Source organism: Platalea leucorodia (assembly GCF_965183815.1).
Source record: "Platalea leucorodia genome assembly, chromosome: 9".
NCBI lineage: Eukaryota > Metazoa > Chordata > Aves > Pelecaniformes > Threskiornithidae > Platalea > Platalea leucorodia.
The window spans coordinates 43,165,874-43,180,806 of record NC_138831.1 but is presented as its reverse complement, the minus strand read 5'-3'; the positions used below and the strand labels follow the sequence as shown (position 1 = coordinate 43,180,806).

The 14,933-nt window shown below is 48.7% G+C and overlaps 1 protein-coding gene across 3 annotated transcripts; it reads right to left on the bottom strand.

Moving 5' to 3' along the window:
• Positions 1 to 471: 471 nt before the first annotated feature.
• Positions 472 to 14,639, bottom strand: DET1 (DET1 partner of COP1 E3 ubiquitin ligase). 3 transcript variants are annotated; one of them, XM_082322408.1, is made up of 5 exons: positions 14,517 to 14,639; positions 12,572 to 13,734; positions 9,427 to 9,617; positions 6,993 to 7,184; positions 472 to 3,255 (listed from the first exon to the last, which is right to left on the bottom strand). In XM_082322408.1, the coding sequence occupies exons 2-5, from the start codon at positions 13,706 to 13,708 to the stop codon at positions 3,066 to 3,068; spliced, it is 1,710 nt and encodes a 569-aa protein (XP_082178534.1). In that variant the 5' UTR covers positions 13,709 to 13,734; positions 14,517 to 14,639; the 3' UTR covers positions 472 to 3,065. The 3 variants fall into 3 exon arrangements, 2 of the variants coding, with proteins under 2 accessions (XP_082178534.1, XP_082178535.1); XM_082322409.1 differs by having other exon boundaries at positions 12,626 to 13,734; XR_014229271.1 differs by lacking the exon at positions 472 to 3,255 and having other exon boundaries at positions 7,097 to 7,184; positions 9,366 to 9,617.
• Positions 14,640 to 14,933: the final 294 nt, after the last annotated feature.

The following is a 14,933-nucleotide window of genomic DNA, read 5'->3' as shown; positions in this document are numbered from 1 at the left end:
ACAAGGTTAGACAAATGCTATAAAGGGAATAAGGGAGGAGTCTCTGAATACAAGTTGGGCTAGTAATAATATACAAAGGGGAAAACGTAACTGAACGCCAAGAATTCCTCCCCCAGTATTAGCTCATGTAGACAAGAATTTGAGAAATCTGCAGTAACTACAGAAATGCCTCAGGTAGGAACATCCTTACGCACACTGGTACTCCACGCACCAGGAAGAGCCAGCAAACTCCCATGCAACATGCCTATGTAGTCAAGGCACACCCCTGCCGTCTCTTCTGAGCAAAGGGATTCCCATCTGCACCATTAAGATTTTTGGAAGAAAAAGACAATAAATCAGGTTCTTAAAGCAAATTCTGTTTATTCCACTTTTGTCTTGTGTTGCTAACAAATCTTCATCCTAGCCTAGGAAAAATATCAGGTAGAAAATATCTCCCCTTTCCTCCCACCCTCCCCACCACACACACACACTCTTTGTTTCTTAAATAAAAGAATCAAAATTTCAAGCATGAGAGACTTTTCTTTCAATATGTTTCTGTAATAAAATTAACTCTGTTGTAGATATAAAATGCAGCAGCCAAGACCAGAGGATCTGCTATGCTATTCCAAGGCAATTAGTACCCAGAATGATCAATCAGTTTGTCTGCAAACATAATAAGAAAATACTTAGCACTTATCCAGCACTTTTTATCCACGAATCTCAAAGTGTTTTACAAAAGCTGAAAATACGGTTTTGGCCTCATTTACGGAGAAGAAAACACCATCTGAAACAGGAAGAGATTTGCCCCCAGTCACAGAACAATTTAATAGCAGAGCTAAGAACAGATCTCTGGTCTCTCAGCCCCAAGTCCAACCACCCATGCCGTGCTCTCTGCTTCACACAGAATCTGGCAAAAGCTCTGACTGCAGAAATGCTGAAATGGTTTATATTTTTGCCACCAGAAAAAAATCTAAATGGAGATCTGACAGCTATTTTAGTAAGCACTGACCTCCCAGGCTGTGACGCCAAGGAGTAAACTCAGTCTTGGATGGAGCTGCTGAGAGCTTTGGGAAAAAAAAAAAAAAAAAAAAAAAAAAAAGTCTCACGCTGGAAGTGTGAACAAATGTGAGAGTGGTGCAGAAGGAGGTAAATCCATGATCTACAATGTGCAAATGATTCTCCACTTGGAGCTTTAATTGAATGTTTGAGGAACGGATCACAGGATAAAAACATAAAACCTTGACAAATAGTGTTATCAGATGGAGAGGAACCTGGAGCTAAAGCACGCGTTGCCTGACACCTCCTCTATTAGCAGTCTTCTGACCTGAAGTCGCTCCTGACAGACCTGAGAAACCAACAGTGCAAACACCAGGAAAAGAGCGGTGAAATACAATGTCTTACCCTAGAAATATGTTTAGCAAGGCCAGGAGAAGAGAGAAGTACCATGAGACAGAGAGTAAAGGCTGATTCGAGGACCCCAGAGCACCCTCCAGTACGAGGTCCACTATTCATGCTATAAGCAGGCACCAACAACCCACACAGTTAATTTTCCTATGCATTACCATGCAAAATGAATGCATGACTTCAATACTGCTCTTCACAGGCATGTGGCCACAACACATCACCCACAGCTCGTTTTGGTCCAAAGACGACACCCACAGGGTCCTTTAAAGTCGAGGGTCTACCGTGTATAAGCACCAAGTTTCTAATGCCCCCTCTGTACCTCCCATGGGAATGGGACAACAGCAGGCTCCAGCTTCCGACGGAGCACCTTGTGATGCTGGGATGGCTGCGCTGCCTGGCAGCACACAGTCATAAACCAGCCTGTGCGCAGAAAAACCCAAATGTTGGCCTGCAACCAAAACCTCCATTTTTAAAAGAGAAGGGCAGGCCAGCATCCTCACCAGCCCACAGTGGCAGGTAACACTACACCCAGGAGCTTATTTTATCGGCAGCATAAACACCGCGGTGGTCCAGCCAGCTGTGCTTTGAAGCCTCGGAACAGCAAATTGGGTTCTCACAGAGAACAGCGTATCAGACAGGGACAGGTAAGCAACCTAAGTCAACAAGCTCATCTCCTAACTGCAAACCTGCAGCAATGAACATTAATTCAGGTCTCCTCCCTCCTTTCTGGGGAAACCCAAATGCTACTAATTCTCCACTCTCGTACTCCAACAGGCAGGAGGGTGCCAGCAGCTAGGTCTCCCTTCCCCTCTGCAGCAGTACCTACAGATGGCCACGAGGATTCACCCCCATGCTGCCGAAAAGTCCTTCCGACATGAGCAAGGAGCTGCTGTTGTTCCCCACACCCTTCCCAGCCACCATCTTCCTTCTGTGCCCACCTCCTTGTGCATTAGACAGAGCCAGCTGCCCTGGCTTTCACGTATGAACACACCGCCTTTCACTTAGGAGCTTTTACAGATACTAAGGCACAAAGATTCAGTGACTTGCATAAGAGTCAGGAACGCACCTCATGTCTCTCAATTGCAGTGATTTCTCACACCTTTTTTTCCTGACCTCTGGCTTATTAAAATGACGTGAGTAGATTGTGTGGATGAGAACAGGATTTCATTTCCCTAGTAATACTGAAGATACAACCACGGGTCGCTGTATTTCTAAGCCCTCCCCATGGCTTCCATCCATTCCCTCTACGACAGGCTGTTTGTGTTGACAAGGTAGAAGAGCGCCAGTGCAGAAGGGAGCACTCCACAATGTGTTGTCAAGCTCCATCTTTGCCATCCTAAGACCTACAATGGGAGAAAAACCAGACATTCCTCCGGGAAACCAGAAAAGGAACCTCAGCTACACTTTGTTCATCAACAGGAACAGGGAACGACAGCAGCGCTTAATGCAGCGGGGACCTCCACAGTACAAGGCTCAGAAGAAACATTCACAGGTCTAACTTGAGCAGATTGGCTTTCCGCAGCTGAGGGCCCTGTGAGATGCCGGCTGGTAGGAGCTCCCAGGTCAGGTTTCTTGACATGAGTGACGGTTTGGTTTCCTAGAAGGCGCGAGTGTCTGGCTTTGGTGCATCTGTGGCGCAGACCCAGACCCAAGGAGCGCAGCCGCCCCGGCCACGTGTCGTACTACGTGCAGCTGTGCCTCATGTGGAAGTTAACCACGTACTCTGCGTTAGTGCGCTGCACCGAGATGGCAAAGGGCTCGAAGGGGTGGAACGTGAACGCAACCAGACGTCGCACTGTGTGATTGATGGGTCGCCCCAGGAGTCCCGCCTGGATCTCAAACTTCAGGAGGCCAGAATCACGAGCGTAAAATCTGAAAGGAAGAGAAAGTCAATTATGGCTGTTCCTGATTATTGGCTTTGCCATCTGGGCTCTTCACACACAGAGGCAAGTGCCTTGTTCAATCTCTGGTACTCCCTCAGGGGCAGGAGGTCCTCAGCTGGGTGTCTGGCTCTTGGCTACACAGGGAAGTCTCTCCCAGGGCAGCTAGTTTGTCTAGAAAAGCTTGACTTCATTTTAGTATCATCAGTGAGAGAACTCTGCCTGTCATTTTGGTGGACATAGCTGACTTCACAAGAGGGAATAAGTTTGGTCCAGACCCCACCTGTGCTGGCTCTCCATCCTCTTTTAATGCAAGCTGCTCCCCTTGATCCCTAAGGCAGATATACCATACAGAACTGAGCTCACTTCCCTTAGCAATGGCCTTCACTCAGGGTGTAAGGCCACCCCTTTCCTCTCCCACTGCTGCTCTTCTGCCTCGCTACATCCCCACTCAGTCAAGGAAGGTGAACAGCTGGATCCAATTCTGCTCAAGGGCACGACGTTGTACTTTACAGTTCAAGCGAGGCTTTGCAGTTCCTTTTAGACTTCCCTCAAAAAAGCATTAATGAGATAGGCTGGGCAGGAATTGCCTGGTAGATAGCATTCAACAATCACAGCAAGAACAGAGGTCAAAGAAAACCTTGCGTCCTTCTGCTGTCACCCACAAACGCGCCTGTGGGTCAAGCTCATTTGTGTCTCCAAACAGGTGAGCTCTGGAACACAGCTTCAGCACAACGCGAACATTGCCAAGGGGAGGAGGCAAACAGTGCTGAAGAGACAGGAGAGTCTAGGAAGCTCTTTGCTTCTTTAACCTTCTCTGACACTCTGTGTAACCGACATCAGCCCAGGTAACACCGCTGTCCTGGGCTGCTGTGGGAACAGGGGACTCTCTGCGATGACACCACTTTCCCCAAGACTTTGGTGGAGGTTTCTGGGATGTGGTATCTTCACAAACAGCTGGGCTCTAGCTCAAGCGCTCACCCTGAAGTTGTCTCAGTTCCTTAGACCATTTTTTCTGCTCTTTCACTTTCAGGCACAGAATTGTCATTTTGCCTCCCAGCTGTTTCCTTTTCCACCATCACTTAGTACATGTGAGTATTTTGCATTTTCCTCTGGTTTTAACTCAGAGAATGCTTTTAATATCAGACCACATTTCCCCCCCGCCAGCAATACGATGCACTCAGCTCTCAGCCTGGAAGAACGGGTGATGACAGATACAGGTGATGCTGTTTCAGGAGCAGACATACTCCACATTTTAACAACACAGCCTATTGAGAACCTCATGTTCTTCCTGGAGGGCCACTCTCCTCTCCCTTCCTCTGAATCAAAGTGCCAGCCAGCCCTGCCTGAAAATTGCACACAAGAACCCAGCAAGAGAGTCACAATCTTGGTATTTGGCTTTTCAAAAAGCCCTTTCCCTCCTACACAAGGCTGGGTATGCAGAGGGTCATTCTTTAAATAAAGCACAGTCCCCCGTCTGCTCTTCTCTCTCCCCAATTCACAATAATTTACTACTCAAGATGAAGCTCCCTGTAATCTCAAAGATGTGCTCAGTCTGGTACTTTTAAATCTATTTTTAAAAGTGCTCTGCAATCAGAGGCCATTTCCATGGGCTCTCACTCTTGGGATAAATTAGGCACTGCAATATAAAATTGTATGTCAACAGAAACAGCCAGACCAGCCTTTTCAAACTGTATGAAAATGGAATATTTATCTGCAGACCAATTTTTTAGTTAAATGGCTCCTTATTAGCCATCTAGATTGATTTTAGAGACCCCCCACTATAGGTATGGCTGTGTTAGAGCCTCTTCCTCACAAGTGCCATCATTTCACCCAGCGAATATCTCTTCAAGCCTCCTGAAAAGATACTGGAAAACGGTGGTGATGGGGAACCTGAAGTCCTTCCTTCCTGAGAGCAAACAACCCCTGGTCTCTCAAGTAGCCAAAGAAAAGAGTTAAACCTTCTGGGATGCAGAGAGGCACTAAGGGTTAAAAGGACAGAGTGCACAGAGGCACTGAAACCCATGTGTAAAAGGTACGGAGGCCTTCCTATCTCACACATCGTGCCAGGAAACTGCACACAGATTATAACACCCTTAGCTGCTGAGGGGTTTTGCACTTCAGCCAATTATAGGACTTACATTACAAATCCTGTGGCCCCTCATTTCCAAGCCCTCTAACCACCACAGGCAGTGGCATTATTTTATTAATCCCTTTGTTTTGCATGTGAGAAAAACAGCAGCACTATTTCAGCTACTGAATGGTTAAGGTTAGCGCCTGGTCTTCTGCTTACTTTCCAAAAACCAGGAGCCCCACTGCTCTGAGGCCCTATTCAAGTCCTAATTGACTCTGCACAGCTTTGAGCTTTAAAAGCTCTGGCTCTGAAATGCCGGTTTGCTCAGGGGAGGGAGGGAAGGTGGCACTTCGCTTTGTTTACTACAAAGACATAACCGCAGCAAATGACTGCGGTTCTGCTCCCTTTTGTCTGCAGGAGCCATACGCAGGTTGGCGCTGGCAGACAACTGCCACCCTGCAAGTTTTCCCAACGTCAAGCATGACAAGGGGGAAAGGGCAGGCTTTTCTCTGCAGATAACATGGGAGCTGGAGATCAAACCAAATCATACAGGCAGAAAAATCAATTAAATATACATAATTTGGGAATTGAGAGCGCAGGAATAATCAGAGGTTCCCCGCCACCTGAGTCAGGGCCAGGGGAGACATGAAACCGCTTTTTGAGGAGGCATTGATGAAAATAAAGTTGGGAAACCGGCCAGAATGGTCTCCCTGGGCTGCCTGAGCCCCCAACATGTGTGCAGTCACTAAACAAAGCACTTAGGCATTGAAGGCTCTCTTTGTTTTCAGACCATAGGTTTGCTTTTGTAGTACTGTAAGTGGAAAGACCATTCTGCCTGGAGAACTCAGCCTCTTTGAGCCTTTCACACCGGAGAGGCTGGATTTTTAACCACTACTACCTGCAGCCATGGCTGCAGCCAACAAAAAGAAATAAATAGTCCTGGTGTTTCTGCAAGAAGCATTGCAAGCTTCCTTATTCCCAAGCTCAGACTTATTCCTTCTGCCAGCATCGAAGACTCAGACAGAAGAGGCACAGAATGGCCCCCACACCTGGCTAAAACTCCTACTACAGAAACACAATTTCCTATAGATCACAGAAAGAAGGGGGGTGTGAAGAGGAGTACAGCTCCCAGGGTGAGAAGTGTAAACAAGGAAAGTCTGAAAATAGCTAAATCAATACCACAAGCATTCTGAATAACAGCTAACCCAGCTGCTATTTTATTCACAGGACAAACTGAATCATGCTTGCCAGCTAAACCCATGTGCTCAAAAGGGATCCTTCCAGTACAGGAGAGCAGGCGTCTAGAACCATATCACTCTGCAGCCCAAACACAACAGCAGGACTGCAAGAAGAGGAGGAGGAACAAGAGCATTCATATGGAAAAGGCTCAGGCTTCACTACCCAAACCTTCCCCAGGGCAGTTCAGTGAGAAGACCTGAAGAGCCCTCCTACACATAGAAGATAAAACAGTTATCGCAAGGAGAGAGGCCAAGCTTTATGGGCCTACTGAAATAAACCCTCTGGTGAAAGGATGTCATAAGAGAAAGGCCTCGATCTCTTCCCTTTTCTGCACATTTGATGCCACACAGCAGAGGTGATTTAGAGTCACTCTTGCACTGCTCTCCTCACATACAGCTTCTTGGCCTGTTCCATACCTTATAGGGTGATCACCGCAGGTCTTGGGCCGCTCCATGACTGACACCCACTTGTCATCATAGCTGAAAAGGGAGAGGTCGAGGTATGGGCTGCCACTGTACGACTGGGCGCTGATCGGGAGCTGGCCCAGCAGCCTCCGCACGGCCTCCGTGTGCCCTCCATACTTGGCATTCACGATAGTGTCTTTGAACCTGTGGCAAGCCAAGAAACAGGTGTTACTCACAAAGGCTACAGGTGAACAGCACAGCTTAAGTAAACTAAGGAGGAAAACTGATAGGGCAAGAACAGCAGCAGCAGTGTAAGAACTAAAACAGCTCGTATCCAAAGATGTATCACAGTGATTCAAGCATCAACCAGTTCTGGTGACCTTTTTATCGTCCCTCATCATTACTCTTTCTGCTGTGAAAGCCCAAACTGACAGAAGGACAAGACTGTGCCTACCCACAAGGTCTGGCCCCAGCTGCTCTGCAGTACAGGAAATGAACAGGATCAGAAACAGGGAAAGATGGATTAGCAGCTTATCAGTCAATCCAAGTTTTACCATGAAGCCTGGAAACAGCATAAGCAAAAGCCAGAGGGTTTCACAATAACAGTTGAGCCCTTAATGTTGACTTGAGAATCCCCCTCACTCTAGCTGCTATGTTTTAAATGCGTAAAGGGAGAAACTTTAGATGAGGAAAAACCTTGACGAGAAGCCTAAAGCTCTTCAGAAACTACAGTGAGCTGAAAGTTCTTCCTGGTGGAAAGATTAACACGGGATGGATTTCTCTTTCCAGGTAAAATTTGAGCTTTCCATGTGCAAGAACAGTCAGATCAGCTGCATGGATGTCGTACATCAAGGAGGGTAAAACATTTCCATTTGTCCTGGTTTCAGCTGGGATAGAGTTAATTTTCTTCTTAGTAGCTGGTATAGTGCTGCGTTTTGGATTTAGGATGAGAATAATGTTGATAACACACTGATGTTTTAGTTGTTGCCAAGTAGTGCTTACACCAGTCAAGGACTTTTCAGCTTCCCGTGCTCTGCCTGGTGCACAAGAAGCTGGGAGGGGGCACAGCCAGGACAGCTGACCCAGACTGGCCACAGGGCTATGCCATACCGTATGGCATCATGCTCAGTATATAAGCCGGGAAAAGAAGAAGGAAGGGGGAGGATGTTCAGCATGACGGCGTTTGTCTTCCCAAGTAACCATTATGCGTGATGGAGCCCTGCTTTCCTGGAGGTGGCTGAACACCTGCCTGCCGATGGGACGTAGTGAATTAATTCCTTGTTTTGCTTTGCTTGTGTGCACGGCTTTTGCTTTACCTATTAAACTGTCTTTAGCTCAGCCCATGAGTTTTCTCACTTTTACTCTTCCGATTCTCTCCCCCATCCCACCGGGGGGGGGAGAGAGCAAGTGGCTGTGTGGTGCTTAGTTGCTGGCTGGGGTTAAACCATGACACCATTTGACCAGAAACACTCAGCCAAAAGCCAGCTCACTGTGGATTATGCTCTATTATACTCTGCTATGGAAGTTAAACACTCCTGTTACAGGCCCTTGTAGCCAAGGGGATGAAAAGATTCTCCTCTCTAACACAAGGCAGGAATTGTTCTTCAGGTGCCTGCGGTGAGCTCTCTCTTCTCTCTCCCACTAAGCATTATGGATTGCCTGACAGGCAGCTCTAGAAAGTTACAGACACAGTCAACTTCCTCTTACTTCTGCGACATCAACCTAAAATCAACAGAAGCTTCATGCCCATAAGTGACTGCCAAGTACTCTGGATGATGTGAAACAAGTCACTGGAAGAACAAAACACCCTGAGTCACAGAAAAATATATTCCAAGAGAAATAACACACTCTGCCTCATTAAAACCACATTTGACTGTTAAAGCACATTCTAGAAACCCAGGTTATTTTGATATTTTGCTCAGCTTTCACAATAGGTCTAGGCAGATGAGTTTCCTTTCCGCTAGCACAGTTTGAAGAGAACCACAAGTTTGTGTATGTTGTTGGAGAAAATGTTACAGAACAGTTTGATACACGCTAAATTCAGAGAATACCACTTGGCAAAACATGTTCAATTAGATGACGCTAGCATTTTGACAAATCTTATCTTCAGGGACCTAAGCTACTGGGCAGTAACACTTTAATAACCTTCAGAAGAGTTACTGCTCAAGGAAAGCCAGAAACATCTTTTCCTCAAAATTCCTTTTCCTTCTTCCGAGCACTGGATTGCCACTGCTTTGTTCCTTCCCGTAACAAGACAGATGCGGTGGAATATAAAATCAGATGCATAAGGCTGCAAGATGAACCACGTACAAGCCAGACCCTTGCATCACCCAACAACTAAAGGAACTGGTTTTCTCAGGGTTGCCATAATTATTTGATACTAGCCTTCAGCTGACGGGGGCGAGCGTGTGTCTATACGGTATAAAGCATGCTCCGAATGGCTCACCGGCGCTGGATCTGCCTGGCAAAGTTGTTGCTGGAAGCTGAGCAGGGGAACTGGACTGCCTCACTGTGCAGGGTGGCATTCCTGAAGAGGTCACAGAAGTTCTCAAACAGCTCCAGCAGCTCATCGGACGTATTCTCGAATACGGCAATAACCTCTGTGGTCACCATGTTGTACACGACGAAGAATGAAGGCTGGAGAGAGAGGCAGAGGCAGCGGTTACCCAGGAGAGCACAAGCAGGGAAGCTGTCCCTTCCTTCTCCCCACATGACACCGTAGACCCTATCCAAATTTCTCTGCAGCACAGGAGAATCCCACATCCCCACACTAATCCATTCTGCTATTCAAATGCCTCAACAGGTACCAAATTATCCACCTCTTAACTGTGATTACTTATGAAGAAAACTTAAGGGCTTCCAATTTTTCAACTCAAACTGGATGTCAATATTTCTGTTTGCTCTTCCTCTCTGCTTTCCACCAAATCCAAAATGCTTTCTGAAGTGCCAAATTTAATTTTCATTCCTGCTGACAAAATGATTTTAAGTCCTGTGCTAGCTGGCCACAAATTATTTTTTTCCTTTGCGTAGACACATTATTTTCTTTCCCTTCTTAATATTTCCGTCACACAGAGATGAGCCTTTTTAGTGTACTGTGCACTACACCACTGCCCACGAAAAGTTGTGCCCTCCAGGTACCCTGCCAGCACAGAAATGAAAATGTGAAAGACATTAATGACTTCTTTTTAGTGCCAACATTCTCATGCAAGAAGGCCCAGGTACCGTGCTGTGGATTGGCAATGGCAGTGTTTCATGGAACAAGCAAGAAATCAGGAAAAAGGTGACATTGTGTTAGTGCAGCTACATCAGAGGGAGATGACGTTCCCATCCCATTGGGAAAGGGTAGATTTAATCCTTGGTCATCAAAGGTAGCTTTCGTTAGAGAAAGGAGTGCTAACACCCCAGCACCCCAAAGTAAGAACCTGCCTCTACTTCAAAGGTAACTAATTCCCATGGTATATGCACATATCTGGTTAAATCTTCTGTCAGTAAAAGCAATTTCTAAATGCTTTACCTCCCGCTTCCAAGAAATACTCAGGGATGACGGCAGGCACTCTGCCCACCCCACCCACCTGCAAATATCACAAGGTTTGTTTGTTTTACAGCCCCAAAATAAATTGTGATAATACAATCCAGCCCCCACATGTCAAAATGAAGCACGCTAGATGAGGTTACTCACTAGACTACTGCCTAAGGAAAGGGAAGCCCTTCTGAAATACAGGGTTGGAGCAGAGAGAAAATAAGAGGAGACAGCAGAAGGAAAAGCTATTTACATCATTGAAGATTGCAGGGAGTATCCTCCAACCTTAAATAAAAAAGTTCCTTTGCCAGGTTAACACACAGACACATCTACAGGATGCCCCGACCAGAGAAACTACCCTCACTGCTTTTTAGGAGCACCTGTAACACTGGCAAAACATCGTCACAGCATGGGTGGCAGAAGTCGAGCGTCACAGAAATCACACAGCAAAGCTGTCAAGTCTATCAACACAAGCCTAGAACAACAACAACAAACCCCAAGCTACATATACACAGCACGCGATTAAAAATCTTGACGGATTCGGTGCACAGACCCTGACAATATACAAGCCACCCACAAGCATGAACATAGACTTCCTCAGCCTTCTTGGCAGAGAAACCAGAGAGAAGAGAGGAGCCTGAAATTGGATGAAACCCCATGTTCCTCTCTGATAGACGAAAGAAAAATCAGAGCATTAGGTATTTTGTGAGCCAAGTTTTCTTCAGGAAGCCCTAACACAAAGCCTGCATTCAGGCAGGTCTGCAGAGACTGCTCCACATCTGGAATTATCTCCTGAAAGAACCAAGAAATGACATGCTTTTCCTCCAGCAGAAAAACACACCGCCTGAGGAACGCCGCAAACAAACCACAGCCTGCATCTTAAAGTAACCCTGGGGTGAAGGGAGTCAAGAGCATGCTGCAGCAAACCAGGCACAAAAGCCTTGTTAACCACAGCAGAGCAGAGCCCAGCCTACCACAAACATTTACACCAGGGTCAGGAGCACCATTCCAGATACCAGCAACAAGCAGAACGCTGCAGGCCACTTCACAAAGCTTTAATGTTTTTGAGACAGCTGCTCAGCTTTATAGGAATGGGTGAAACTGATTAGATTAAGCCTTACCTATTCCCTCCCAAAGTAACTCCCCCAAACAAACACCACATAAGAGAAAAATAAAACAAACCAGAGTCATCTTCCAGGAAGAATTAGACTAAGGCAACACACAAAGAACGACTGTTCATTTCTTCTAGGATCTAAGTCCTGGATCTGGCAGATAAGAAGGAAGAGAAGGGTATGAAAGCAAAACAAACATCTAGGGAGCAATCAAACCTACATGCAGCACTGGAGATTTATTACAAATTCTTGCTAAATACTTTCAACAGAATAAAAACCAAGCGGATTAAAGGGTTAAAAAAACATCCTTCTCAGTTTCACAGAGCTCAAAACCTGACCACCACTCTAATAACAGTGAAAAAAGATGATCAACGTGCAGGGTGGTGAAACATCTGGAGGGACTCAGCACTGACTGAGCTACATTTGCTCTAATTCAACTTCTTTAGTACTAACCTGAAAGGAGAAGCAATTGGCGCATTAGCTAGATCTAAGAGCTGCTACTCCAGTTTGGAGAGATCATAAATACCATCTCTCACTGAAGCTTGAAAGAGTTAAGTATGTAGGCAGAACACAAAAAGTAATTCTATGGGGGAAAAATGAAGACTATTATATTTGAAAAACATGCTTGAAGATATATGAGAAAAGGGAGAGACTGCCTCTACAATAGAAGTACACTACATGAAATATCAGCTAAAAAAAAATTAGCTGGGGATCTGGGAGGAGAAGAGGGTTGTACAGCATCCATGATCACACAGAACAATCTCTGGAGAAAGGGGACTCGATAACCACGTCAGATCTTTTCTCTCTCATTTTTAGTTGAGAAGGAAGCAATGAAATTACGAGAGCAAAAGATACGCAAGTTATTCAGAAGCGTCAAATGTTCACACAAGAATGAAGTACCAGGGATCCTAAACAACACTCACAGGCTCAGCCAAGAAACACAGCTCACAGCATTGTACCTGCTTGACCACTTGCCCCAAAGCAACGAGGAACCGCGAGGAGGCAGGCAGTACCTGGGAAGGATCCGTCACCCGCAGCGTGACCACGTCTTCACTAGTGTATTTGATAAATAGATGGTTCTCATCCAAAAGCTGCATCTTCCACATACGGAGCTGCCTCAACTGATCAAAGTACTGAAAGAACCTTCTTTTTGCTATAGCGCTTCCATCCTGCTCGGCCCTTCTCCACAGGTACACCAGCAGCCTGTGCTTCAAAGAGTTTATGAAGGGCTCTTTGTAGGGGTTGGCCATCCCCGTCTGAGTGTCCCGCTGCACCTCGGGATACACTGCAGACAGAGTCAGGAGATCGTCCTCGTAGCAGAAGCGGCCAATAGTCCGTACGTCGATAAACGTACCCTCGGGCGTTACTTGAAAGACATGAATAGTCTGTTGCTGCACAGAGAGAATGGCCAAGATGTTCTTATAGAGGTACAGCCCCTGGTTGTGAGACAGGATGACTTTGTCACATTTGAAAGTCCGTGTGTCACAAAGTCTGCCCGTGTGGAGGTCTATGATATGCAAGGAGTAATCCTCCAAAGGGGACCGGGGATTAGGGGTCACTGACTCACTGTTGCGGTAAACCTCGAAGAAGGGAGGGTGAGGCTCCTCGGGCAGGTATGCGGCAGAGCCAACGATCACATACCGACAGTCGTCAGTGAACAAGCTGCACTCGCGGTTCAAGTGCTCCCCGTTGGAGGCCACGTTGGTGATATGGAGCAGGACAAAGAAGCGTTCAAAGAGCCGCCCCCGGATGTTGACAGATCTTTGGTCATTGCCGTTGGCCAGGATCTCTCCCTCGTAGCCTTGCAGGAGGTCTTCGGCCGCCTGGCAGCCTTGATACTCATAGATCTCCAGAGAGGTCTGGTCAGAGGAGAAGGCGATAAAGTAGCGGCCGTCGGGGGAGAACTTGCGCAAGAAGCAGGGCGGCTTCTCCACATTGACCACGGTGAAGTTGGGAAAGACGTTCTGGTGGAAGACGCGGACTTGGTGCCAGTGGGTGCCGGCTTTGCCCGAGCTGATCCGACGGCGCTCCAGGCGGTGGATGACATTCTGGTTCTGGATGCGGCGGGGCCTGATTGTGGGGGCGTCATGGTCCATGGTCAGAGCTTTACTTCATTTTCACCCTGCCGGGGAAAGAGCACACACGTGCCCGGGGACCGCAGAGAGACGAGGGTTGGATTCAGGGTACTGAGGGACCTGCTTGCAGAGATGGGGCTGGGGAAAGCCCCATAGCACCCAGGGAGCAGGGGGATCAGCTGAAAGGTGCAGACATGCGTTTGGAAGCAGGGAGACAACACAGGCGGACACTGGAGAGACTGGAGGAGAGACCTCAGTGGGAAATACCAGAGAAAACGGGGGGAGCCCAGAGGGAAGCCCAGTGCACTGAGGGGGGATAGGATCTGCAGACCTGTCCGCTGAAGAGGGAGACACAGGGGGGCACCGGGAGGGGAGGGAGGGAGCCGGGGAGGGCGGCAGGCACAGGTGGGCAGCAAGGGAATGAAGGGAGCCCCCAGACACCGGGGAGGGAGTCCGGGGAGCCAGGGGTAATCCGCAGACCTGCTCGCTGACAGGCTGGCACAGGGGGGCGGCTTAGAAAGACCGGAGGGAGCTGGGGGCGGGGGAGGACGAGAGGGGTCACCAAGAGGAAAGGGGCGGCCTACGGGGCTGCCTGCCGAGGGGGACCGCAGGGAGCCCCGAGTACCCGGGGGCTGTGGAGGGACCCTGGGCCACAGGGGAAGCCTAGGGGAAGCTGCGGGCCCGCCTGCCGATGGGAGCGGGGCTCCCAGCTGCTCTCCCGCCGGCCCGGAGGGGACACGGGGGAGCCGGGGGCCGCGGTGGCCTCCTAGCCGGGCAAGGCTCCGGTGGAGCCGGGCGCGGGGCGGGAGGAGGCCGCGGCTGCGCTCACCGCTCGGGGCCGGCGCTGGGTCCCGCCGCCGCCGCTCACTCTATGGCCGCCGCCATCTTTCCGCCACCGCACGACGACGCGCCGCGACAGCGGCGGCGAGAGGGTGTCACCCCCCGACTTCCGCTTCCGGCCGCCGGGCCAGAGAGGCGGGCCGAGCCGGGCCAGACTGTCGGCAGACCGGGCCGGGGGTAGGTACGCCCCCTGGCGGCGGGAGGGAGCACTGCGGGGCGCGCCCGGGCACCGCCTGCACCCCCGGGAACCCTGAAACCCTGCACCCCGGAGACCCCTGTCACCCTTCCCAGCACCCCTGCACCCATCCTGCACCCCCTCCCTGCAGCCTGAAAACCCTCTGAACCCTTGCACCGCCTTCACCCATCCTGCACCCTATCCCAGCACGCTCTGCACCCATCCTGCACT

Coding starts and splice junctions, on each gene's coding strand:
- DET1 (XM_082322408.1), bottom strand. CDS start 13,708: ATGGACCATGACGCCCCCACAATCAGGCCCCGCCGCATCCAGAACCAG. Junction 9,618..12,571: donor TGGGGCAAGTGGTCAAGCAG/GTACAATGCTGT, acceptor CTCTCTCTCCAG/CCTTCATTCTTCGTCGTGTA. Junction 3,256..6,992: donor TGCGGTGATCACCCTATAAG/GTATGGAACAGG, acceptor TCTTCCTTTCAG/ATTTTACGCTCGTGATTCTG.